This window comes from Aulostomus chinensis, chromosome 16 (genome assembly GCF_037954235.1).
Source record: "Aulostomus chinensis isolate RoL2024-O1b breed Wild chromosome 16, RoL_Achi_v1.0, whole genome shotgun sequence".
Lineage (NCBI taxonomy): Eukaryota > Metazoa > Chordata > Actinopteri > Syngnathiformes > Aulostomidae > Aulostomus > Aulostomus chinensis.
This window is the reverse complement of record NC_141335.1, coordinates 4,311,929-4,337,145: the sequence shown is the minus strand read 5'-3', so window position 1 is coordinate 4,337,145 and position 25,217 is coordinate 4,311,929. Positions and strand designations below refer to the sequence as shown.

General features: G+C 42.7%; 1 protein-coding gene across 5 annotated transcripts in view; it reads left to right on the top strand.

Moving 5' to 3' along the window:
• Positions 1-25,217, top strand: part of abch1 (ATP-binding cassette, sub-family H, member 1) — a 72,326-nt gene that overhangs the window by 27,053 nt on the left and 20,056 nt on the right. For 4 of the 5 annotated variants that reach the window (XM_086180709.1, XM_086180711.1, XM_086180708.1 and 1 more), the window contains 4 exons: positions 161-264; positions 2,357-2,516; positions 4,068-4,172; positions 5,445-6,715. In XM_086180709.1, coding sequence (XP_086036835.1) covers positions 161-264; positions 2,357-2,516; positions 4,068-4,172; positions 5,445-5,551 — 476 coding nt within the window. In that variant the 3' untranslated portion in view covers positions 5,552-6,715. Of the gene's footprint in view, positions 1-160; positions 265-2,356; positions 2,517-4,067; positions 4,173-5,444; positions 6,716-10,123; positions 10,272-25,217 lie in introns of those variants that run through there. The other variant, XR_015109490.1, reaches the window with a different exon arrangement.

Below are 25,217 nucleotides of genomic sequence, written 5' to 3'. Positions count from 1 at the left end.
AGAGTTTCCACACATGATGAATTATTGAATTCAGAGCTTTAAGATAAGAAATAACTTGACACCATTAACAACACATGTTGGTGATGTCTTGTTCATTTCTGATAGCAGTGCTTCTAATAACTGGATAAATCCCTCTGCTGCGTCTCCGTCTCTCCACCAGGCGTGAGCTCTCTGGAGACCATGCTGGCTCACCTCTTCTCTCAGCTCTTCGTCATCAGCGTTCAGATCATCTTGCTGCTCCTCTTCATTCTGCTTGTCTTCAAGGTTCGATCCCCTGACACGTACGACTGAACCGCTACACTGAGAGGCGTTGTAAATATTTTATCAACCCTAATTCATCTCAATAAGATGGACAGAATATGAGGAACACTTTTCCGAATTTTACGGCCTCAAAACGTCCGGAACCGTTAGTTTTATTGACCGGTGGGTTTGCTCTGAGGAGATGTGGGCGTGGTTTAGCTGTAACAACAGAGAGAAGTGGCTGTTGGTTCAAAACAACAATGGCTGCTCCTGGAACACACATTCTGCCATAGCGTCAGTCCGAATTTAGGAGCCGACACCGACACAAGGGGGTAAAATAAAAAAACATTGTTAAAAAGAATTCTTAGAACCTTTTGAAATCACCTGACATAATTTATTATTATTAATGACCCCTCAAATATTGTTCATTTAGATCAAGTACCTGTTTTACTATGAATCAGTGCAGCGATGCCTGCTCTAAAATAAGTGCTCACATCAGCAAATAGCACTTTTAACACTGAAGGTTGTTCTTCATGGAAAAGATGTTTTTCTACCGAGCGGCTTTGGCAGAAGTCTTGGTCTGTACTTGAAGTTAGCCTGTGATAGACGGATGGTTCAGCCCATCAATTTTTTGGAGGACTGGGTGGTTGCACCTGATCAGTTGGCAGGTGAGCGTTGGTATCATTCGCCCTGCTGCTTGTTCCTGTGTTGGATTTAATGGAAACACACATCCACTGTGTTCAGCTTTTGCTGAGAGCACAACACTGTCAGTTAACATTCACACACACACACACACACAGGTCTTTTCATGCACCATTACAGCTGAAGCTTGTGTTTCAACTGATATTATAGTTTGATGTCGGTCATTTGCTGACTTTCCTCTGGTTGGCTGGGAGTTGGACGTGTCGAGTGCACCTCTGACATGCTGCAGGTTAATGCCTCAACAATCTCGCCGGCTTATTACCTTGTTCATTTGCATTTTTACTGCATCATCAAGTATCTAACTATACCTACATGTCAGTTTTAGAGCAACAGTTTGCCAACAATAATTAATTTTGACCTTGATAGAGACCTTAACAGTCCAAAATCATGATGCATTATTCAAATGTCCTTGCTACGTGTGACAGCGTAGTTAACAGGAAATATGGCGTAATCCTGCAGTGTGTGTGCGTGTGCGGCCGCGGACTCTGAAGGTCAGCAGGGTCAGCGTGAACGTGAGAACATCGAACCAGAAGAAACCAGGTCTTTCTTCACTATTGATTTCCAATACATGAGTATAAAATCAATATGGCACTTAAACCAAGCAGGATAGGTTTTGTGTGTGTGTGTGTGTGTGTGTGTGTGTGTGTGTGTGTGTGTGTGTGTGTGTGTGTGTGTGTGTGTCTGGTCCGTGCAGGCACTTTTTTTTTTTTTATAGCTCACCTCAGTTTGACTGTGTGCATGTGTGTTAATTAAGGTGTTGAAGTCCAAAGAGACCAGCGCTCCATAAATCACTTCCTGCGTTGGCCGTATCCAGGGATCACTTTGGGATTGCCACGACAACAGCTCTTGATTGCTGTGGCAACCGAGTGGTCATGTGGCCTCTCAGTGCAGGTCTATTTTTGCATGTTGTCAGGGGAGACAGACCGTGTCTTAACACACTTGGGATAAGTGCAACACACACATGCGCGCACACACACACACACACAGCAGGACTGGGAGTCTTACAGATGCCTGCGGATTAAGAGTTCTCACCAGTATCTAGTTAGTTCTATAATTTAATAGCTCTCCCTTCTGTCTGTGTAATTTAACACCAAACTTCATTCAGATTTTCTTTTTATTACTTGAAGTATTTTTGGCTGCAGATCAATGCAGAACATCAGTCCCGCGGTCTCGCGCTCTTTATCTCAATTTTCGTGATCTCATCGCTTTTAAAAAATCACTTGCGAGCATTTTATATGACCAAAAACACCCTTAGGGGCCCGTAATGCTAATGACTCTGCAAATGCCACTTTGTTCTGGCTTCAAGTCTCCTTATCGTACTGTGTCTTTACCCACTTCTCTTCTACTTTTAGGTCCAGTGCAGCTTAGTTTTGATGTAGACTCACATTTAAGAGCCTGCTATCTTCTCCTGCAGATGCCTAACGAAGGCTCCTTGGTGCTGGTCATCATTCTGATCGTGCTGCAGGGCATCACCGGCATCTCCTTTGGTCTCGTCATCTCAGCCGCCATCGATGATGAGCAGAGCGCTAACCAAGCCGCCCTGGGCATCTTCTACCCGAACCTCATCCTCAGTGGTAGGCCCGTGTGTGTGTGTGTGTGTGTGTGTGTGTGTGTGTGTGTGTGTGTGTGTGTGTGTGTTTGTAAAACCAGCGCAGAATTTGATCACACTCTTCACTCCTCAGTGAAAGCAGCTTGTTTTCCCTTCAAGTTCTAAAACAATCCGCGTGAGAGCAAAAGAAACCGACGACCAAAAGCCGATTATAAACTCTTAGAACTGTGGCTGGATATGTGGGTCAGTTTAGAACTCCCAAACTTTTGAGTCGCCTGGGGGTTTGAACTTCAATGATCTGTTCATCAAGTTGTGTGAGCTTTCAATTTTTTTTAGGTTAACATACACGCACAAATCACAAGTAATGGCCTATAAAGTATTTGGATGGATTTAGGTAAAATGGGTTAAGTATATATCTATGTAAAGTGGTTATTTATTCTGCTGCCCTTCGTGTTTTGGTAAAATCAGACCAACAATAATGGAGCGTTCTGTCCCAGTTGCATGCTGGTCTCGAACCCGCTCACCTACCCTGAGGTTTCTCAGATTTTTCCCTGTATTAAAGGGTTTTCTATGGAGTTTCTCCTCAGTCGATGTGAGGGTCTGAGGGCAGAGGATGTTGTTATGATGCCATGTGAAGCCCTTTGAGACAAACTGGTGGTGAAAACGGGCTCTACAAATAAAATTGCCTTGCCTTGATAATCGGAGGGTCACACAACAAAATATTTAAAAAAAAAGATCAATTTAGCTACACATGCTAAAAGACAGAAAATATCTCCTCAAAAGAGGAGTAACTTTTAGAGGGTAAAGTTTTGTTTACTTTCTTGAGCGACTGGAAGAAGATACAGCAGCATCTAAACGTTACACCCTCAGAAATGGAGTTACAACACAAGCACACTTCTGTGCTTAGATGCACTCTGAATGAATGTTCCCTGACTGATCCGGCTGTACGGAAGCTGACAGGCCGTACGTGCAGCCTAATTTTTTTTTTGCGGTGATCTAATGATTACGGAATATTATCTTGTCACGAGATAATGAGCTTTGTTATCTTGCGGTTGATTGCAAGTACGCTCTTCCTTGGCTTCTGTGCTTTCTTCTTCCAAGTAAAATATTGTATCAGAGCGGAAGCTTAACGTTTGACTCACAGAAAGGATGCAACGTGAACCCTGTCGGGCACACACAGGTGTCTGCTTCTGGGTGTGTATCAGCTACTTTTGCACTTTAATAAACCAAAGTGAAGGGTGGTCCGCTGCTCCAGAAGCCTCCGTCATCAAGGCTCAAAAGTCTTTACAGTGTATCTACCATCTGTGGCTGCGGGACGAACTCAGACCATGTGATTTCATCAAAAGCTGCAGAGCAACTGCTAAAAGAAGCTTGTGGCGAGATTATTCTCTCATCTCAAGGTTATAAATTCCTCCTTGTCTTCTCATCACCGTGATGTTAAAAACAAGAGAAACCAGAGCCTGTTTTAAATCTTCATGAGGTTCATTATCAGGATAGAATATCCAGATGTAAACTGGATGTTAACAGCAGGGCTACGTGACGTCTTACACAACGTCTCCTCTGTCTTGTTCTCTAGGTATCATCTGGCCTGTGGAGTGTATCCCCTATCCCCTCCGCTACCTCAGCCTGGCACTTCCTCAGACCTACGCCTCCGAGGCCCTCCGCTGTATCATGTACAGAGGTAATCTATAGGCACCCGTTGTAAAAGATTCTATAGTTCCCATGAATGCGAACATGTGCTGAGCCGGGGTTGTTATCGACAACGGAGCCCGTCGTCTAAATCATTGATCAGGAGCCTGAGTGACTCCTCTTCCTGGAGTATAAGGTGTAGCAGCGTTCTCTGTCTCCCAGCCTTTTTCTTGACCTGGGCGTCTCAATGATAGGACCCGATGACAGCCCCGGCTCCCTCCACGTTACACCAAACATGCCATTTATTTATTTATTTTACTTCCTGACAAAAACCTTATCGTAAAAGCGGAAGTCAGCGGTGTCACAATTCAGTTTGGGGGATCAACTGACATGAAAGCTTTCACCCGTGCAGATGGGTAGAAGTACAAGCCTCCTCATACAGTGTTTTAGCAATCATACGTGATCTTCATCAGCAAATATACCGTGACCCACGTAATCCCGAGCCAGCCGGAGACGTCAGAACATTTCCAGCCATGTATCTGATGAACAACCCGGGGTTTTTTTGATGTTTTTTTGTGAGATGTCGGGACATTTGAAGCTGTATTTCTGACAAAACCACACATTTCCTGCGAGACACTGAGACATTTTCAGGCACTGTTCTTCTGACAAAGATGGGTGTTCTTAGGAAGACGTCAGGGTATTTTCAGGTGCTCTTCTAGCACCAAACTTGGGTGTTTTTCAGTGGGACATCAGGAGATTTAAAGCCATGTTTCTGGTGATAAAACTGGGTGTTTTTTGTGTAGCACGAGGACATTCAATAGACGTGGATGGTGTCAAAGCCGTGGGTTTTTAGCAAGAAGTCGGGACATTTTTCAGCCTCTTACTCAGGCTTCAAACTGATGCCAGCAGAGAAAGTTTCTCACTGTTTGGATGAAAATCAAACAAAGGCAGGAAGTGAAATTGACAGAGTAAAAAGTAATTTCAAAATAAAACAGGAAATAGTTAGATAGTCCAGACACTTCTGCATCCATCCATCCATTTTTTATACCACTTACCCATTAAGGGTGGCGGGGGGGCTGGAGCCTATCCCAGCTGACACTGGATGAGAGGCGGGGTTCACCCTGGACAGGTCACCAGTCCATCACAGGGCCATCAGGAGCTGTTAGGGGTTCAGTATCTTGCTCAGTATCTTGGACATGGTCACTGGGGGAAGTGAGGATCGAACCTGCGACGCTTCGGATGCTTGACGACCCTCTACCTCTGAGCCATGCCGCCCACTTCTGTATCCCTCTATTTAAATATTAAATCTAAGTCTCTCCCACAGGTTGGGATCTGTCTCGGATGATGGTGTGGCGAGGCTTTGCCGTCACTCTGGGCTGGAACACCTTCTTTCTCATCCTGGCGACCGTCATCTTGAAGTTGAGGACGTGAAAGCCTCACCAGAGAACGTCCGTCGGTGCCGGGCTGAGGTGGGAGTTGAAGCCCGGCAGCCAAACACTGACCTGGGTCCCACTGATGCAGCGGGGCAGCAACAAGCAGCAGCGGGGGAAAGACTGATCGTCTGTCTCACATCCTGTAGCCCTCCGGACGACCGCCTTATCCTGCTGGAGCTGCACCCTAGATATCAGACCACACGTGCACAACATGAGAATATTTGTTAAATTGCGTGTCACGGTTCCTTTTGCTTGTATCTGCAGCATGTTATCCTCCGGAATGGGCCACGCACCAACTCAGGGTCGCGCTTTTATCCTGTTTGCCCTTAATGCTAATAGAGAGATTGTTTGTAATACAGTTTATTTCAAAGTAGTGAGGCCTGAGCAGAAAAAACAGGGGATAAATATCCTGATTCTACCTGTCAGACATTGGTTTTGTTGACACAGTATTTTAATGTCTACCTTACAAAGTAACATGTATGTAAATGTTATGTGGCAGATTCTCGGCAAACAAAAGAGACAAGAAAATGTGAGAACAGAGGAGAGAATTAAGAAAAGAAATCATGGGAACTCAGTGCCGATTGCTTCACTCTGTCTAGGAAATCATCACCCATTCCCACAACAGCCGAGTCTCGTCTCTAGGTGCTCATGTTCGTTCCGGTCAGGTGTGTGACAGGAAGTGATAACCGTGACCTGTTTCAGCTGCTCGTTTGAGATTCTCCATAAGTTTTGTGCCTCAAGCTCCCGTGTGAGAGAAAAAAAAAAAGTGGGGTTTCATGTTGGTGAGGGGAAAGTTTTGGTTCCACTTTTTAAGAAAAAAAAAAAATTCTCTCCACTTCGCTGGACGGAGTGGGAAACACGTTTTAGGTGTGTTATGGTCTTCGAGCCGTCTGAATCCATGTGAAATGTTTTTATTTTTACACAACAACAGCAAACTGTTCATACTCAATAAAAGCACAGAAGAGCAATGCTGCCTAGGACTGATGGAGGTGTGCCTCTGGGACGTCGTGGGAAAAGGGAAGAAATCCAAAAGTAAGGAACCACCTTGTCTGTGCAACCATCCAGCTGAATTTTTATTGGTGTTTGGAGTCACTGTCATGAAAAGAGGACTGAATCTAAGCTAAATATTCCTTGCTGTTTGTGTACACCTGCAAGTAATAAAGATTGCATCTTGAAATAACGATCGTGCTCTTATTCCGTCACTTTAAAGAATAATCGCGTATTAGTGTGTAAAGTATATGAACGCAGTTCCACTTCAAATAAGGGGGGATGCTTTTCTCTCTTTCTTCACATTCCTCAGATAAAAGTGCAGGAGAAGACAAACTCCTCGGCTGAAAAAAGAGCAAGCTAAATCTTGTCTTCTCCGTGGCTTCTTCCCACTTCTTCTAGATCACATGTGAGGTTATTTTGAGCTCAGCAAAGTGGAAAGAACTGCACGTGTGTCAAGGTGGGAGGGTGATAGTGTGTAGAGATGAATGTCTACAAATTTCCTGGAGGTGTGGTAATAAATGGCAAACGTGTGCTGACGGTGTCAGGGGGAGCGCTTCAAGAGTCGCTGTCAGTGTTTTAAGCATTCACAGAAGAAAGTGAATCCAAAGATTGTAGCTGTGTTTTGTTTTTTTACTCTGAAGTGGATTTGTTAAGTGTCTTTTGCCCTTTGAACCAGGGTCTCTGCACACTTCCATCCATGCAAACATTTTCTTTACTTCTTCCCAAGCTTTCAGCCAGTCGACTGTCATCGGGGTATTGTACACCACAGACACAGCAGTTCGTCTTGCAGCGACCGGTGTAATTAACTGAGGAGAGACACCTGTCCGAGATTACTCATAGACAGTAGGGAGTTGTAGTCTAGATGACATTTTTGTAGTTTTCTCAATATACATTGTTTATGTGGCATACAGTGGATAAACGGGGTGGAATTAAATTAACAGAGTTAACCTCAGTGTGTAAGAAAGAGAAGCAGTATCCAAACATACAAGATGTACACATGAAGTAATACGATCAGGTCCAGGAGTAGAGAAGTACATAAACATCAGATGTCCAGTCATCAAAGTACAAATCTTTCTGTCTGGGGGAAAAAAAAAAGCATATACACATACAATCACAATATTGCAGTATTACACTCAAATCAAAATCAATATTTAAGCCTTTTGGGTACAATGAGTATAGGGTGTGTATCCAAAACACTTGCCTTTGGCACAACCTCCTATCTGTATCACCACCTCAGGGCAATTTCACTTGTTCAACCCCCCGGAAGTGAAGCGAGGAGACAGGATGAGCAAATTCAGTGACGTGGCAGCCGCAGGACAATTAGGATGAAGCTGCGTGTGGTTTTACCAGTGTGCGCTTTGCCACAAGGGCACTTCGATGTATACGCCGCATTCTTTGAATTACATGTAATGAACCCCTTGACTGAAAATCTCTTACCCCTCCTGGGATGTTTATGACACAAATAGGGGTGGCTCCTTGACTTATTCTGAAGGGAGGGTCATCTGCAATAAGAGGCCAATATGTCATGATATATAGATTTTTATTTTTATTTTTATCAGCAAAAGGGTTATAGGCTGTGATACATGAAACAGAAAATTTCTTGTCCCCTTTTACATTCTTTTTTTTTAACAGTTTTTTTCACCTCTGCATCACTTCTTTGTGATTGTGAAACACACAAAGAGCCAGTCACGTGTGTTTAGCTTGAAGCTAAGGGCAGCTGAGAGCTAATAACACCAAAAGTGTCCAGACCAGCCTGTTCACAAACTCTCAAATGCATCGTCCGGGATAATCGGCTTCATTGGTATCCAGCTGTATTCTCTGTAATCCATGAAAAAACTTTGGTTGGAGCCGAAAACAAACTCTTCTGGTTTAGTTTTTTGGCTCGAATCAAAATATTTGAGGGTTACTTGGCAGACGGCTGGATATCGATGATGTGGACGATGATGCTTCCTTCCAGTTTTCCTGTTTGTAGTTGCTGAATCGTCATTAGCTTCAAGTTAACTATACCTGACTGGAAGAAGTGACGCAGGGGGGAAAAAAACACTTTTTGGATTAAGTATTGTATTAAGACACACACTAACCAAGTACCTGTGGTGTGAATACAGCAGTATTTGTATGCCTTTACATGGACTACAGTTTTTCTGCTAGTCGCTGTTTATCAGTATCACAAGCTACTCCCTCCGTGTTGTTATGCTAAGACTTTTTGCCATTTTTAGCCAAATGTTTTGCAGTTGATTTTTCTAAAATATTTGGACAATTTTGATTGAAGTCCCTCGGCCTTTGAGACATACTTTTATTCCTTTCTGCCAGCATGTATTTATCTCTCATGAGATTTATGTCAGTGTGTTTTTGTTTGTTTTGATTCTCAACTGTGCTCTTCTCACTGGTTTGAAGTGGGCAGGACTCTTGGGAGGAGAGGATGTCTTTAGACTTGAAGCTATTTTTTTAATTAAAACCAGATGACAGTTTGGTACTTGTTTGATTGGCCTGTTTTCAGCCCATCAATCAAATCGAGGGCGCACTCACACAGTTTATGATGAGGCACATTAAATCTGAATAAATTCTCATTACAAAATATTTTTCAAAGTTTGTTGCTTTTCATTTGGAGAAATACTTAACATTTCAGTCAGTCAAGCTCATTACTGAAGCAATTAAGAGTGTAATTTAATCATATTTCATTGATGTCATCGCTTAACTAAATATGGCCTGAACAGGACTATAGCAGTGCAAGTAAACATGTTATGAAAGTCACATTCACTCTCCCAGGGGCACGTGAAGCACCTACATTCCTGCGCTGTGACACGCGTGCGCCGTGATAGGCGACGCGCTTCCGTGCAGATCAAGTATTTTCACACAATAAAATCGTTGCGAGAAATCCTCCTTTTGTCTCTCGCTTCTGCTTCTCTTCAGCACCGAAGCACAAACACCCTGACAATTCCTGTGGATACAAAAAACAAAAAAAAACAAAACACCCAGAGGCCACAGATGATGGATTTATTTTGTGACATCATGCTCCCCTTGCATCACTGTGTTGCCTGTTGCCATGGTGATAATGATGACCCCGTTGCGTTCACCTGACTGGTTGACTGTTTGAACTTTGTGTCAGGGCTGGGTGCGCCCCCTCGGTGTGTGCGTTTGTGGGTTTTTCCATTTTTGCTGGAGTAGTGATTCTGTCTCTTCATGTCTCCTGTAGTGTGGCCTCGCAAAATAGGAATGTTGGTCAAACGTATTTATGATTCATGCATTTGCTTGTCTTTTTTTGTTTGTTTGTTTGTTTGTTTTTTAGTAAACGTTGGCCTCTCTTATTTATTTATTTATTTATTTATTTTTCTGCTTTGAGGGCCAAAACCTAAAGGGAAAGTTCACCCAGAAATGAAAAAAATCACTCTGTCTACTCACCCTCATGCTGGTGGAAGGTCCATCCACAAAACACTGCAGGAGTTTTCACAGGAAAAGGTTCTGCATTTATCTCCCAAACAGTTGAAATCCACGCCGGCACATTGTTTAGAAGTGCCTCACTGATAGTCTGGCGTCATGGCTGGGAGCTAAAGGCTGCTCTTTATTTTTTTTTATTTTTCAGAACCACTCGGAATCTCGAGGCCTCAGGACACTTGGGTTACTTCAGATGAGCAGCGTGAGATTCATGTTTGAAGGCTGGTCTCCGTTCACGTCTCTCAGCGGGGGGATTTCTGCAACACCTTTACCTTTAAAACTCCAGCGCTATGAAGGTGAGTGTGATTGGATTTTCATTTTTTGTTTTTAATTAATCCCTTTAAACTGAATTGGCGGGCTGCAGGACAAAAAGCAGACACATCAAATATTGTTGTATCACTTTCTCCACCTACTTAACTCGTACCAAAGGAGGGCTAAGAAAACGCCACCCTGCCAAACAAGGAAAAATAATCATGAAGGGATCTTACACATTAAAAGAGCATTTTTATTTGGGATTTCTTTCACTATTTCTTTATCTCATAAGGCTGTTGTTCCCTATTGTTGGCAGCACTGGATTTGGTAAAAGTATTGTTTTAAAAGCTAGAAAATTCACTTTTAGCAGACTAAAATATTAACAGGAGTACAACTCAAAGCAGCAGACGCACTTGAATTGCAGGTCAAATATTAATGGGCTCAATTTAATCATATGCAGCACAAAAACAATCAATCTTGCTTGTGCTTGACTTGATTTTGACGGTCAATGTGCCCTCACACGATCATAAAATCTCTCTAAAGGCCTTGAGGAAAACATGAATACCCACTGAGACTTAAAGATGCTCCGATGGGTCTCCCCCCAAACTCACAGCTTTGTTCCTGTGTGTCAATGCTTGAATCCACGAGTGTGGAGACTATAAGTGCGTCATAATTTGTACGAGCCCATGGATGTGTCTACAGATGTTAATAATGCCTTCTGGTTCTGGATCCCCCGTGAATCCCAACTGGGTTTTGAATGTCCGAGAGCCCTCCAGGCTCCCTGTTCTAGCGTCTCGTCTGCCCTCCATCAAAATCCACAGCTGGCGTGTCCAACAGCCCTCTCAGTAGTGGAGCACGGTTATGTTTCCTCCAGTCACCCGATCTGAGGCATATGTTAAGAGAAACTCTGCAGGAAACCACTTATTTGCCATGAGCAATGACTCTGGGTATTTGTTTCACATATACATGTGTGCCTTTGAGCTTACGAGTGCAGTCATGGGTTTGAAAACCCTTGAGGGATTTTTTTTTTTTTTTAGCATGTGAAACTCTTGCATACCTGGTAACACCACCGCTGGAGGACAGATGACACCCTTACTGACAGGCTGCTCTTAAACTACTTGTTAGTTTAGTGCGAAATGAGAGTATGGTCGTCTATCCACAGCCAATTACAGTGGATACGGTGACGACACCGCACCTAATTACAGCCCATAGCTCGGTAATTACATGCAATGTCGCTGAAAGTCTCTGAGGACAATTCTATATCCTCCTGATGCAACTCAGTCACAGTTTGAGTAACACAATACAATAAAAAGCTTGTAATACTGGTCATCAGAAGGCCAGATGATTAATCAAACATGGTAGGAGAGCACTAATTGATGAAACTGATCCAGATGTTGCGTTGTTTCTTCAAATTGAAGGAAAATTCCAGTAACCTTTAGAGTTAAACCCAGTTTAATAGTGTCTACATCTGGGTTACATTTCCCCTAATCATTTTGCAGCATGTCTTGTAATTATATTTACCAAATGTTCCAGTCCCTTTTCCTTTTTTCATAAAAACCTGGAAGTCTACCTTGAAACTAAGCCTTGTAATCTTATATAATATGCACGCTGTGACAATGTTAGATGCTACTGTTCACCAGGCATATACATTTCATTAATCAAACTATATAAGCACCCTAAAAATTGGAGGTCAGAGGTCACAGTCACCTCACATATGCATGATAGCTTTGCTGTTCTCGCTGACATATCAGAGAAAGCCGTTGGGGAATTTCTTTTAACTTGTCACAAACGTCCGCTGTGACCGAGGGATGACCTGAAATCATTTTGGTGGTCAAAGGTCAATGTCGCTGTGGCAGGCAGGCATTATGGTATTTGTAGTTTTCCTGTTTTGGAGGCTGCTCTGGGGCTCCCTACATCCTATGCTAACGCTGTTATCAAACCCGTCAAGGTTGCTCTTCACTATTTAGATATTTTTTCAGTTAACTAAAGTATCAAGTGTTTGACTTGATGATGAGGAGATGACTATTGATTCCCAAGTTACCTCAAAATCATCGCTTCGCTGACTTTAATCCCGATGATGGCTTTGTGATCAGCAGCGTTTGCTCGTGTGTCTGTCTGACTATTGGCAGGATTACAGGGAAACTATGAGGCTGATTATCACCAAACTTGGTGGAGGAGTGTGGCATGGGCCAAGGGAGAACCTATTACATTTTGGGCTAGTTGTTTTAAAAAGAAAATTTGTATCTCTTAACATGATTTTGGCTGAGGTCACTTAGGTGGAGGGGGAAAAAAAGAAATTCAGATACGTTGCGTGGGAACCACAAGGACCTTCACAAGGACACGTCTGATCGCCAATAATGAATTTATCTCAGGTGATAATCGCTTAACAGCCATGGAACGAGCATGTAGGAACCAAATACTGTTTCTGACATGTCTGCTTTTCTAAATAACAACAACAACAACAAAATAGCGTCATGTGTCTTATCCACTTGACAGGCAGGAAAAAATGTGACGCGGGTAAAAGTGAAGGAACATCTCTTTCCTCTCCCTCAACATCCACAGCTGAAGTGCCCCTTGAGCCAGCTTAGCTGCCCGTGTGTGTGTGTGTGTGTGTGTGTGTGTGTGTGTGTGTGTGTGTGTCCTAGTTTCCCTTCAGAGATTCAAAAAGTATCTTAAAAAAAGTCTTGTGACAATTTTGGGTGCAGCCAGTCTCATCTCTGTGAGCCAGGAACGGAAAAAACATCTTGCCAGTTGTCTGCCTCTCTTCTTGGCAGGTTTATCTTCTCAAACCGCCCGGGTGTCAAATATCAGTTGTCAACTCCACATTCATGTCCTGTGATACATGCAGGCAAGTGCTGGTATACACGCACACGCACACGCACACGCACGAGCGCGCACACACTCACCTTATCAGAAAAGTCCAACTGGTCTTGCAATTAAGTAACACTGTTGCCAAGAGAGGAGTTTCCTTCTATTCTTGTTACTACAAAACAACATCTGGAGTAAATCAGAGCACATAGAGAACGTTCAGATCACATTATACAGAACATCAACCTGCTACGCTTCCAGGGGCGCGCAGTCAGATTACTATGCTATCCACACTAGTACTGTGTTCAAGTGGGTACTCATGGGATGTATAATTGGAAATGCAAAGTTCATGCAATATGATTCATGCAAACCATCTCAAGGGGCATCTACTGCACCACCATGGAAGACGGACGCCTCCCCAGTAGCTCTCCCTGATACCTCTTTTCCACTGTTCAGAGGGATTTCAGGGTAGTTTTCCACTGTCAAGTCTGAGGACAGGGGTTATCTGTCAGATGAGACTTGTTCTCATACTTGCAGTGACAGCATGTCGCTAGCATTCTCATCCCATTCTTGAATATTTTGTAAAAATATTCAGCTGAACCAGTTTCCCCACATTGACAAGTTCGTGAGGTAGTTAGCAGCCTCGGTCGAAAAATGGATGCCGTCTTCCTTAAATCAACATCGCATTTTAGCAGAGAATGTCTTCAAATGTGGCCAAAAAGCGCACTGGGACTTAAAGTGGAACAGAAAAGATTTTCGTGACCAAAGGTCAAAGGCCATCGTGACAGGCAAACATGACAAAGGCGTGCATTTTGTTTTATTTTGAGGACGTTGCAGACTGAATGAAGAAGGGCGGCGTACAAGTGAGGAGCTAAACCAGGGTTCTCACCCTCCACTCCAGTGACCCGAGAAATGTTCTCAGTTTAAACCCACTTTTTTGCAAGGGAACTATTTTATTTATATATATATATATATATATATATATATATATATATATATATATATATATATATATATATATATAGTAAAGAAGAATATTGATCTATAATCATGATCGATCTTGAACTACATCACGTTTTTGAAACAATGTATAAAATAAATAACAGCAACAATTTGAGATTAAAGCCTAACGCTAATGTTAGCCTTCAATGTCGCAAATAATGTAAAAAAACTTTCCAGAGCAGACAAAAAAATAACGATAAAGTGAATATATTTCACACCAAAGGAATTTTTGTGCATATTTGACAGGTTCTTTTTTTTTAATGTGTGTGTGTGTGTGTGTGTGTTTTTTTTAAAATTATTTTTAAAGAGCCTTGACCCGTTTCAAGTATGAATAGACGGGCCACGGATTAGAAAAGGCTAAAATAAAAGTGACAAAATTTTTCAGATGGAAATTGATGAAATGGGGAAATTCAACCAACTGGCTTCAGTTTGTTGGTAAAAAAAAAAAATTAGGGCACGCACACACACACACACACACACACACACACACACACACATGCACCAACACACACACTCATCTGGCCCAGTCAGCCTATGTTCCTGCTTTGTGATATGCTAAACATTCTGTAAACATTAGCTAGTGCATGGTTACTGTCACCATGGCAGCATGACAACAGCACTCAGCTCGGCCCTTCAAACACGGGACAGTAGTGTTATTTAATATTTGGCTACACATGAGCACAGCATGTTTCTATCACATAATCCTGTCACACCAGCAAAGACTTCCCTGCGCAGCCTTCCTGACTCCACCGAGCGGTCGAATACAGCCCAGCTGTTGCTATGTTTTGGTCTTATCACACAACAACAACAAAGGATAAAATGCTGAGCGAGAACAGTCGGCTCTCAGTGCAATCCCATATACACGTCGCCCAGAGTCAGCATCACCCGGAATGAGAGCAAACGCTTTAGCTGAGATTTACAATATAATAAGGGCATTCATCACGTTAGAGGAGAGACAGAACACCCAAACCGAGACTTCAGCTGTTGATAAAAATGAGAGTGTGAGCTAATTTGGAACATGTTATGTCAAAACAGCAACATTTGTCTTCTGTAGAAGGTTTTCTAACAAGACTATGTCGGGAACCAGAGGTCATAGTTCAGCCCTTGTGTGGACAAGTAGACCTGTCACACAAAAGCGGTTCACTTGCTGTAATTTAGACTTTAGTTCAATTTATTCTGTGGTACTTTGGGATTAAATTACTCCTGTAACTGTTTTGGTCTGGAGACCGATGCAGCTTTCCATCTCTAGTTCAGGTTTGAGCTCGGCGAAGAGTCTACATTTCAGCAGCTCATGCTGACATGATTTAAATATTAATTGAATGTATCAAATGCCCTTAAAGTGGTTCTCTCAACCAAAAAGTGTTATTTGCCTCACTGCTGGGTGTCTAAAGCTCATGAAGATGTTTACTTCCCCCATGCGTGACCTCTTGGTGATTTCAGAAAACACCAGTCTCATAAATTTAGCTTGACGCTAATGGAGGCTGACAATTAACAACAGCAAAACTGTCCAAAACATCCGTTTAAAAACTCTCGAACGCCTCGTCCGGTATAATCCGCATCCTCTTAACTGCGCATTTACAAACAACCATGAATCGATGTGACAAGTGTGTGCATATGAGGTCACACATTCTGTTGATATTGTTGGCATCAGTCTTGTTTTTTTAAGGCTTTATAGACTGTCCCCACAGTCCAGGAACTCAAACACGGTTATTATGTCTTCAGTTATTATGTAATTCATTTCTTCAGTATTTCACTTGTAGCAGTTGCTGAGAAATGCTTGAACGAAACGTGGCCGTTCCTCATTTGTAACATCAACTGACTTTGTTTTCATAACTTGCACCTTATGGTCAAATTCTTTTTAAAATGTTTTTTTTCTCTGTCTCTCTCTGTCTCTCTTTCTCTCTCTATATCTATATATATCTATCTATATCTATATATATATAGATATATATAGATATAGATAGTTGCAAAAAAGAAACCCTGTGGATTTTTACAGATTTATAATATGAAGTAAAGAACAAAGTGTTTTGTTAACAATAGACCTTCTTACATTACTTATTTAATCTGGTGTTCAGTACTTTTTTAGGAAAAAAGAGTTTAATCGCTTCTGTGACTTGTATCACTTAATTCAATTTTTTTAAAATGTCCCAGCGTCTTGATAAAAACAGCAAACGTCCTGTTAAAAAATTTCAGGAAAATGGTGTGTGTGTGTGTGTGTGTGTGTGTGTGTGTGTGTGTGTGTGTGTGCGCGCGCGCGCCTCCTGCATTTTTCATCATTTCCTGACTCTTCGCACAGACGTGCAGCTCATTGGCTCCTGGAGAGAGAAGCACTTGTTAAAACATCCATCAGAAATGAAGCGAACTGGAATCAAAGGAAGGTGTGTCTGCTGCGGCTCCAAACCTTGGAAACGTCCACACGAGGTGTTGGTGTCGTTGCCATAGCAACGTAAACAGGAGAGTTCAAACACAGATTAAAATGTGTGCAAAGATTATGTAAGGTGTGTGTGTGTGTGTGTGGGGGGGGGGGGGCGAGCTGCAGACACATATGGTTTCCTATGTTTCTTATGGCAAAGTCTAAAAGGCTGAGACTTCTGTACGTGTCTGCAGCTCGTCCAGTAACACTCACAACGCACACATCTCACTTCAGTGTTGCAACAGGCGTCTATTTTATTAGCCGACATAAGTGTGTGTTTTACAGCGTCTCAGCAGTGTTAAATCAGGGCCATCTCTGTGCGTACGTGAGTGTGTGTGATTCCCGTGAATGAAGTTGAATTCTAGCTCATCTGTTCTTGGCTTCACCTGATTTTTCCACACGTTTGCACATTGTGTCCCGCTCAGTCCCGGTATTTAAACAGGATTTAAGAACACACATGCAGATGCAGGTTTTCTGGTATGACTGATACTCCAAGAATCATATACACACAGCTGCTGGTGTACTGAAGTGATGCTGTTTGCTCCGCATGTGGAAATGATTTACCTCTCAGCTTTTTGGAGGAGAAGGTCATTTATGATTTAGAAGGTCTTTTGTCCCCCAGCAGCTGTGAAATTGTCTTTTTAAAGTGTTGTTTTCATAGTTTTGAAGACACCCCCCCCCCCCATTAGCAGGTGCGCCCTGATGTATAGTTCTATGTCTATTAATTGATCCATTTTTAAAAAAATACTGTACATTCTATATTTTTAACTTATGGCTATGTGGGCTCCTGGTGTTCGTGAGTTAACTGTGTCGTCATTTATCTCTCATGTACCGTAAAATATCTGACAATGTTCTCCTTTTTATTTTCCTCACTACGCTCAAGCGATCAAATTTGTTTCCCTTCTGGGAATTAATTAAGGGATCTAATCTGATCTACCTGATTTGGTCTTGAAAAACCGCCATGAATCATTAGGTAGCATGCACGGACTGGTAACTGCCTGGCTCACATGTGGTTTTAGTCATTTTTTTTTGGGGGGGGGGGGTAAATCTTTATTTTAGTCATGCTTTTCCAATCGGTAAAATTTGTACAACATTATGAGAACCAGATATGATGGTGCCCACGGACCATGCAGGGAAGCTCCACAGCTGGAAGCAAACCAAAGATGTTGGTGTGATTACAATCTTCTGTTTCTAACTGAGAAATGGTTTTAAATTATGGCTTCATCGCTTAATGTTTTCCTGTTTTGCAGCAAACCACGAACAGTTTCAAGATCTAATTGTTACACTCGAACATGGCCGAATGACAGTTAGCGCGGAGTTTGATAAATACCAGACAATTTCAGTGAAATCTGCTGTAATGTCAGGGCATGGATAAAAGAAAAACCTCATGGAGGCATTGGGCCTCATTCTGAAATGTTCTTGTGCACAAATTTGTTCTTACACTCTAAATTTTAGCCCTCGGTTTAGTCTTACAGGCAGGAAGCAAAGCCTGACATCTTGTATGTACCCTCTAGTCTTTGCGTTCTGGGTGACTGACAGTTTCAAGAACTATGTATAAACTGATGCCTAAAAAGTCCCGTCATGTGATAGAATTAATTTGTGTATATGAGGAAAATTTAATGAATTATATTTTAAATACAGCAGAAATGAATGTTCTCAGTCAGAAAACGGTTACGTCTAAATTCAAGACTTCCAGCAGATTGAAAAGTTTCCAAAAATTTCCAAAATAACAGAGGCAGTCTTTCATTGTGCAAATATCACTGATGTTCCACTATTTAATACAAAATATTGGAAAAAAAAAAAACTAGCACAAAATCCATTTGCATTGTAAAACAATCTCCTTACATGCGGTTCTGAGTTACTGAGTCGTTTAAATAAATTCGCGCATACCGCAGTCCTTGAATCTTTATTTAATCAAGCAGCCCTGGTTCTTAGCATTAGTACATGTATTATTTTGGAAATGACCAAGCAACCTTGAGTAAAAACAAGTTGAACAAAAACAATACTTGCACCCACTCCCCCGTGTTTTCACACGCAGGAGCAGGAAATGGGAGAAAGAATGCATTCAGCATTCTGGAGATAACAGCACAGACAGGGAGACCTTGACAAGTTCTGTTTCATTCCAGGCTGGGGGAAAAAAAAAATGTCCATAATGGAATGTGAGGTGTTTTTGCAGTGAAAGTGAGCATGAGAGAGTCATGTATGTCCGTGGAGGCTGAAACACGTAAATTCTCCCAATGTGGAGGCAGTTGAACCGGAAACCCTGTGGTCCTGTAGCTGTTGGCTCTGCAGTATCAAATTTAACAAATGGTGTTTGACAGATGCAACCTTCGGATGTGGAAAGTAACACATCGCATGTTCTTAAGCCTACATGACGTGTCGGGCTTTACACCGTGAGTCCAACCCTGCTCTCAAAGTGAGCCATTCTACACCAGTGCTGATTGTTTGATGTTTCAGGGTTGTTGTTTTTTTTCAGTTTCCCATAGAAGAAGAAGCCATGTACTCTGAACACCTGCCTGTACATTCAGTGCACCCAGACATGTTTTAATGCACATAACAATACTTGCATCTATTTCCTCACTTGATGAAAATCAAGAACCTCTGACAGATGAGTTAACCTCCTTTTTTTTTAAATTCTAGATTTCAACAGCTCTATGCAGGATGCCTCCAACGTCACCTGCTGTGTCTTAGATCACGGATTTATAGATATGAATGTCAGAAATGTTTTTCCTAAAGCAAATTCAAATTGGCATTACACATTTTCCTCCCTCAGGGGGGCAATAAAGTGTTCAAAAAAATAACAATAAATAAAACCCATCCATGTGTAGAGGAGGAGGGTGAGTATGATTTTTTTGTTGTTGTTGTTTGTAACCAATCATTTTTATGTTGTTTTTATTACAAAAAAATCATCTAAACTTGAGTAGAATCCCAGTCGTGATGTACTTTGAGAGGAGGACTCTACCTCCCAGAGGTCTTTGCGGCCGCGTCAGAGAGTCCCCGCCCACATCGTGCTCTCAGAGCCGGAGCTCAGCTCCGCTCTGTGTTTACGTTGAAATGCTCACAACAAAGGACAGCTCACCGCGGAGAGCCTGTCATTTACAATAAAGCACAGTGGATATTTGCTCTACGGCTCATTTTCTTACTTAAAGCTCCAGTAGAAACGGCAACAAATATTTTAAAAAAATTTCTTTATGCTTTATTTTATGCGTGGCACGATTTTTGTCAATCTTAATTTTTTTTTTCCTTTTTAATGTTTTTTTCTTGGGGCAAACCAGTCCAGAGGAGAAAAATTGAAATTTCTTATTTTTATGTGTGTGTGTGTGTGTGTGTGTGTGCCGGTTAACCGTTAGCTTGCTTGTTAGCCTCAGCAAGTTGGTAAGCCGTTGGTAGAGAAGGAAGCAGCCCGGTCAGCCACACCGTGGAGGAATAATCGTCATTGAAATCGCAGTGAGTACATATTTATTACCTCCATGAGAAAATAATAGTGCCGCTACCCTCAAACACTCAGGCTAGTCTGGTGCTAGCAGACACCTACAGTGTTTTCTCGCCTCCTTTGTGCTCTGAACTAATCATTCATTAGCATCAGCTCATTTAGTAACGTCCCAGCACTCGGGGTAAGTTATGACAGCGCTACTGTTTTATTGCTGCAGCTGCAAAGTCTTTGTGAAGACTGCTGCAGCGCACAGCCATGCACCTGTTTGTGTTCTTTCTGTATCTCACTGGAAATCAGAGATACGGTTTGTGGTGGTGGCTGGGTTGGCTACGGAGACGCAGGTATTAGTTTACATCATCTTCCAGTCTGAGGAGTTGAGGAGGGAACATTGCCTGATAAGGAATTAAGCAAATGCACGGACTAAAGCTTGATTGCCAGTTAATGACTTCCCTCCCCTTCTACAATCTCCCATCTCATTGTGCCCCCCCCCCCCTTCCTTGCCTGTCTTCCCCTCTCTGTCTGGTTCACCCTGTCCCATTTGGTAAGCGATGATGGTGTGATAAGTTGCTGCTGCTGATAGAGATACCACTGACTTCTCTTCGCTCCGCTTGGAAATACCACAGTAAAGACAGATGGGCACAAACTCCATCTGTCCTCTCACTACTGCTGCTCCAGCAGGACGCCCTGGGCCTTACTGCCTTTGTCTGCTAGTCAGTGTGATGATTAATTAAGAAGCTTGATTGCTTTAATTGCTGGCTTGACCCAACAGGACTGATTTGTATTTAAAGACCCGACAATTCTGCAGGTTGGGAGTGAGAAGACTTTATATTCTCAGGGGGAAGTTGCATTCAAAGTGTGAATAAAAGAAATTGTTAATACGTGTGAATGTGGCTCAGCAGTGTCCGCCCAATTTTACAGCAGCTCCTGAAGTAAATTTTCGATTCACTGACGTGTTAAAAAAAAAATAAAAAAATCCTGGCATAGAGTTTTTGTGCCTGGAACCAAGTCAGCTAGCGGGCAGGTGAATCATGACTGTAAAATAAGAATTTTATTCCGCACAAAGTGACAACAGGAAAGAGAAGAAATAGGCAAAGTTCACACCATACCGCTTTGCAAAGGATGTTTCTTGCAAACAAATTATTAGGTTGACCTTTTTTTTTTTTGTTACCGTTCGCTAACCTGACAAAGAAAAGGAAACTATACATCTACAGCCAGGTTCCTCTCCCAACAATGGTGAGAAGTCGGGGAAACTAAAAATGGCCGTCAGCGACGAGATCAGTGAACAGTTCCATGGTAACAGCAGGCTCCAACCATCAGAGACCGAGACACTTCAGGTTTGGGGGGTTATTGTGGAGTTATTTTCTTTGAGGTCGCAAATGAAACACGTTTTTTCTCAAAACGATGTTGATTTCCTATAAACTGCAGGCCTTTGCAGGAGCTGATACCAGAGTTTGCTCCAGTCGTGGCGAGCCGACTTAAGATGGTTACGCTATGATGGCGTGGAGACGATTATCAGCCCATTAAAAATCTAGTCTTTTTTTTCTTTTTCTTTTTTTTTTTTGGTCAAAAAGCAAAAATGTTAAATATTGTCTGTTTCCCGACGTAAATAAAAGGATTTATGTATTCAGATGCATAGATGATCAAACACTAGACTTCCATGTTAAAGTCCTCCGTTTCTGAATATGTAAATATGCTAACAGAGGAGAAGTTATGAAAAAACTTAAGCTATATTTAAATCGTGGCGTCGTAGATGATTATAGAGTAGATTTCTAACGGAGTGGGCGTGTCAGACTTGATCAGGCAGTTACTGCGTTTATTTATTTAACTTGGCAAATGAGTGACAGCGAGCAGGTCTGTTTTTATTTAATTCCTGAGAATCGGAAGAAGATCTGTGGCCGACTGACTCGCCCTGCATTGTCCGTTTAAAACGGTATACTTTAGATGTGTAAGTATGTTTCTTTCCAACATGCTTCAAATAGTCTTCATGCTCACTCTTGTCCGCTAGCATCAGGCGTGTAGGAGAGCTGTAGCCGCCACAGCATAACCCCACATGCAGATTTATGAATCCGTCTTAAAACAGCCCAAACTGAGCTGAGCCTGCTGCAAGAGGTGATAACTTGTGTTGTAAAGTTTTCCGGGACAGCGTGTCTACCCTCTTATACGCATTTGTGTTTTGGTATTTGTGCTGGATGTGTGTTCTCCTTCGTGGATTAAGAGTCTCAGTTTCAGGGAGGAAACAGGAGCTGATGGTGTCAGACGGGAACAGAGGGAGAGCTCTGATGTCTTAATGGAGGCTCAGTGCTGCCCGTATCCGTAGAAACCCAGTCTGTAGGGACATCCAGAGGCCTCCCAGTCTCACCCGTCCTGGGCGGGACGTTATGTAACTGCAGTCCAGGAACAAAAATGTTAGTGTCAGTTATATCTGACATTTTTGACTCCGTTAAAGATTTTACATGACATTGTGTGTTGTATTTTTTTTTTTTTTTGAATTTACTCTTCTAGCTATAAGTGTGCAGGACTTTATATTGAGATGCACCCACAGTAGGTGAATACGTGACAGGACAACAGGTGACTAATGTCATGACCTGCAGGTGTTCTCCTTTGATGCTATGCCAATTGTGAACTGTATGGAAACCTGCTCTCTTTTTTGGTCAGTGGAAATGCAGAAGGGGGGTGGGGGCAAAGGGATAAATTGTGTCTTTGGAAGATGTTGACACCCACAAGCCACCAGAACAGATTTGCACCTTGACACACATGGATTCTACAAGCCCCTGAAGATCTACCAGAGGAATCAGCACTGTTCCTCCAAAAGATATTCCCTCATTTGGTGTGTTGTTGGTGGCGTTGACGCCAAAACCTTGTATAGGTTACTTGATAAGGTTCAGATCTGGTGACCGCAAAGGCCGGATCATGTGATTCGTGTCATTTTAATACCTTGGGGCTCCATGGATAGGAGACTTGTCATCTCAGAAAAAGACCACTCCCTTTCAGGATGGAAATGTGTCACTAAAGTGTAAAGGTGATCACTCTTGTGTTCATTTGCAAGGACCCATCCCCCATGACAGCAAAGGTTCTCCCTTAGCCTGGTGAGACCCTCTGTATCTCACCAACTCAAGAGTTCCCCCTCAAAACCATTAAGATGAATTAGAAAGCTATCAGACCAGTCCGACTGTGTTCTAGCGGCTGCTCCTTGTTGCTTCTCGTAGTTGATGACGCTGCTGGCAAAAGAGAGTAGAAAACTGCATCTCTTGAAGCAACAGGCAGTAAAGTTTGTAGACTAAACCCAGCACAGCAGTGCAGTTACTGCAGACATAGACTCAATAACAGCAATTAAACAAGAACAGGAGTCTGTGCTAGCTGGATTTCTCAGTGGAAAGGACATTTTCTCAGTTCTTCTGACTGGATTTGGCACGTGATGATGTCACATCTTGCTACGGAGATAGGCAAATACCCCCCCCCCCCCCCCCGATGTAGCTGCAGAGCTCAACTTTTGTGAAACATGGATGTTCTCACCAGGCTCACAGAAGCGCTGTAGGGGTCTGCGCACATGCACTCGCCAGGTTATGGAGAACATGGGGAAGGATGGACTCACTTGACCAGATCACTTGGGTTTCACACCACCCTGCTCTCTAACGTACGCTCCGACAGTCCGATCACATCCTGCATTAACAGCCATGATGGATCAATCACTGAGGAGGAGTTGCCCTCTGTACACATCCCACTCGTGTCAGGCACAATATGCTGATGTTTTCCTGTAAATCTAAAGGCAGATGTCACTTTATTTACTGTTGCTGTTGAAGCTGAGCAGTGCTCGTGATTTGTTCCCGCCATCTGCGCTCCCAACAACTTGATTGTCCCTCTAACTGTTAAGTCCAACATCTGTCTGACGAGAAACTGATGTGTGGTGCCAGTGGGGTTTATTCAGGTTTTTCCCTCTGTGGGGTGCCTGACCCAGCGTTGATGAGACCTACAACACTCATTGTTCATCATGTGGCTGTGACTTAAGATCTGAGGAGTGTTTTCATTTATCTTATTGGGTACATGCGCCTGCCCGTGCTGTGCAGTTTCAATCAGGGAGGCGCGGCGAGCGTGGCGGGGGTCCGCGGGTGTAATCGTTAGCACAGCTGAGCAGCAGCTTTCCTTCTGCTGAGTGTGAGGAGCTTGGCACCTTCCTCCCAGTCCGGCTTACGCTCTACTGGGCTGGTAAACAGGCTGAAGTTTGTAGGGAGATTATGTCTGTCATGGAAATTGGGTCAGACACTGGGCATGTTTCTCTGGCCTTGTTCCTGAGAGGTAGGGTAGTAAAAAAAAAAAAAAAGAGTTAAACTACCAACATTTTCCAAAGTGTTAGACTTGTTTTAGCGAATCTGAATCCAATATATCCATGTCACATCAGGGAGATTCTTAAATTGATGTGAGCTGATCATAGCATCGTTACTGCTGCGCAGAGTCGCCGCTCCCTGCCAAACAACAGCAAGCTAACACCTCGCTCGCGGTTATAAAGTGGCGCTACATTCTCTTCACACTAAGAAACAAGCTTTGGCTGAGACAAGCTGCCGATAGAGCTCGCTGTCAGTCGTCCCTTCGCTGCTTCTCCAATTATCATTTATCGCTCATGCGTTTTAGATATGTCTCCCCTCTGCTTTTGCTCCTCAGTAACGTTTCTCTGTGTCTGCCAGTACCTGAGACGGGGAAGCAGGGAGGGGGAAAACTCTTCAGCTCCTCTGGAAAAGCTGCTGTGCTACTTGGCAAGTTTACTACTTTAACGGTGATCCATCGGAAATCATGAACAGAAACCTCATTTGTGCCGGTGGAATTCAAGGAAAATGTCAGGGATGTGCTGACTCGGGTAGATTTTAAATATATTGCGGAGAAAAACTAATAACATTGCAATGTTTTATTTATTTGCAATAAACATTGTCGGCTTCAGCGTGCACGCGTACGTTTTGTTGTGCTTTTAGAGACAATACAGAAAACAGTGTCATGGCGCCAGTTTTTCCTTCATTGTTCCTTTCTTCTAATCCTCATACAGACTTGATTAATCAGTCTGCTCACGGCGATTTTTTTTCTTTCTTTTTTTTTTTTGAGAAACCAAATGGTTCATTTGATAATAATCACGAACCAGAGAGCTTTGCTACTTTTCCTTTTCTATTATGCAGAAAAAAATTCTTCGTACAGGCCAAGCGGACCACAATTCAGTCCTCTGTCTTTTGCATTCTCTCTCTGATGAAAATACGGAAAGGGAATATTGTTGTTGTGTTACAGTTGTCTTACAATGGCACTCAAACTCTCGCCTGCACAGAAATCCATTTATTTTGAATTGAAAACATATTG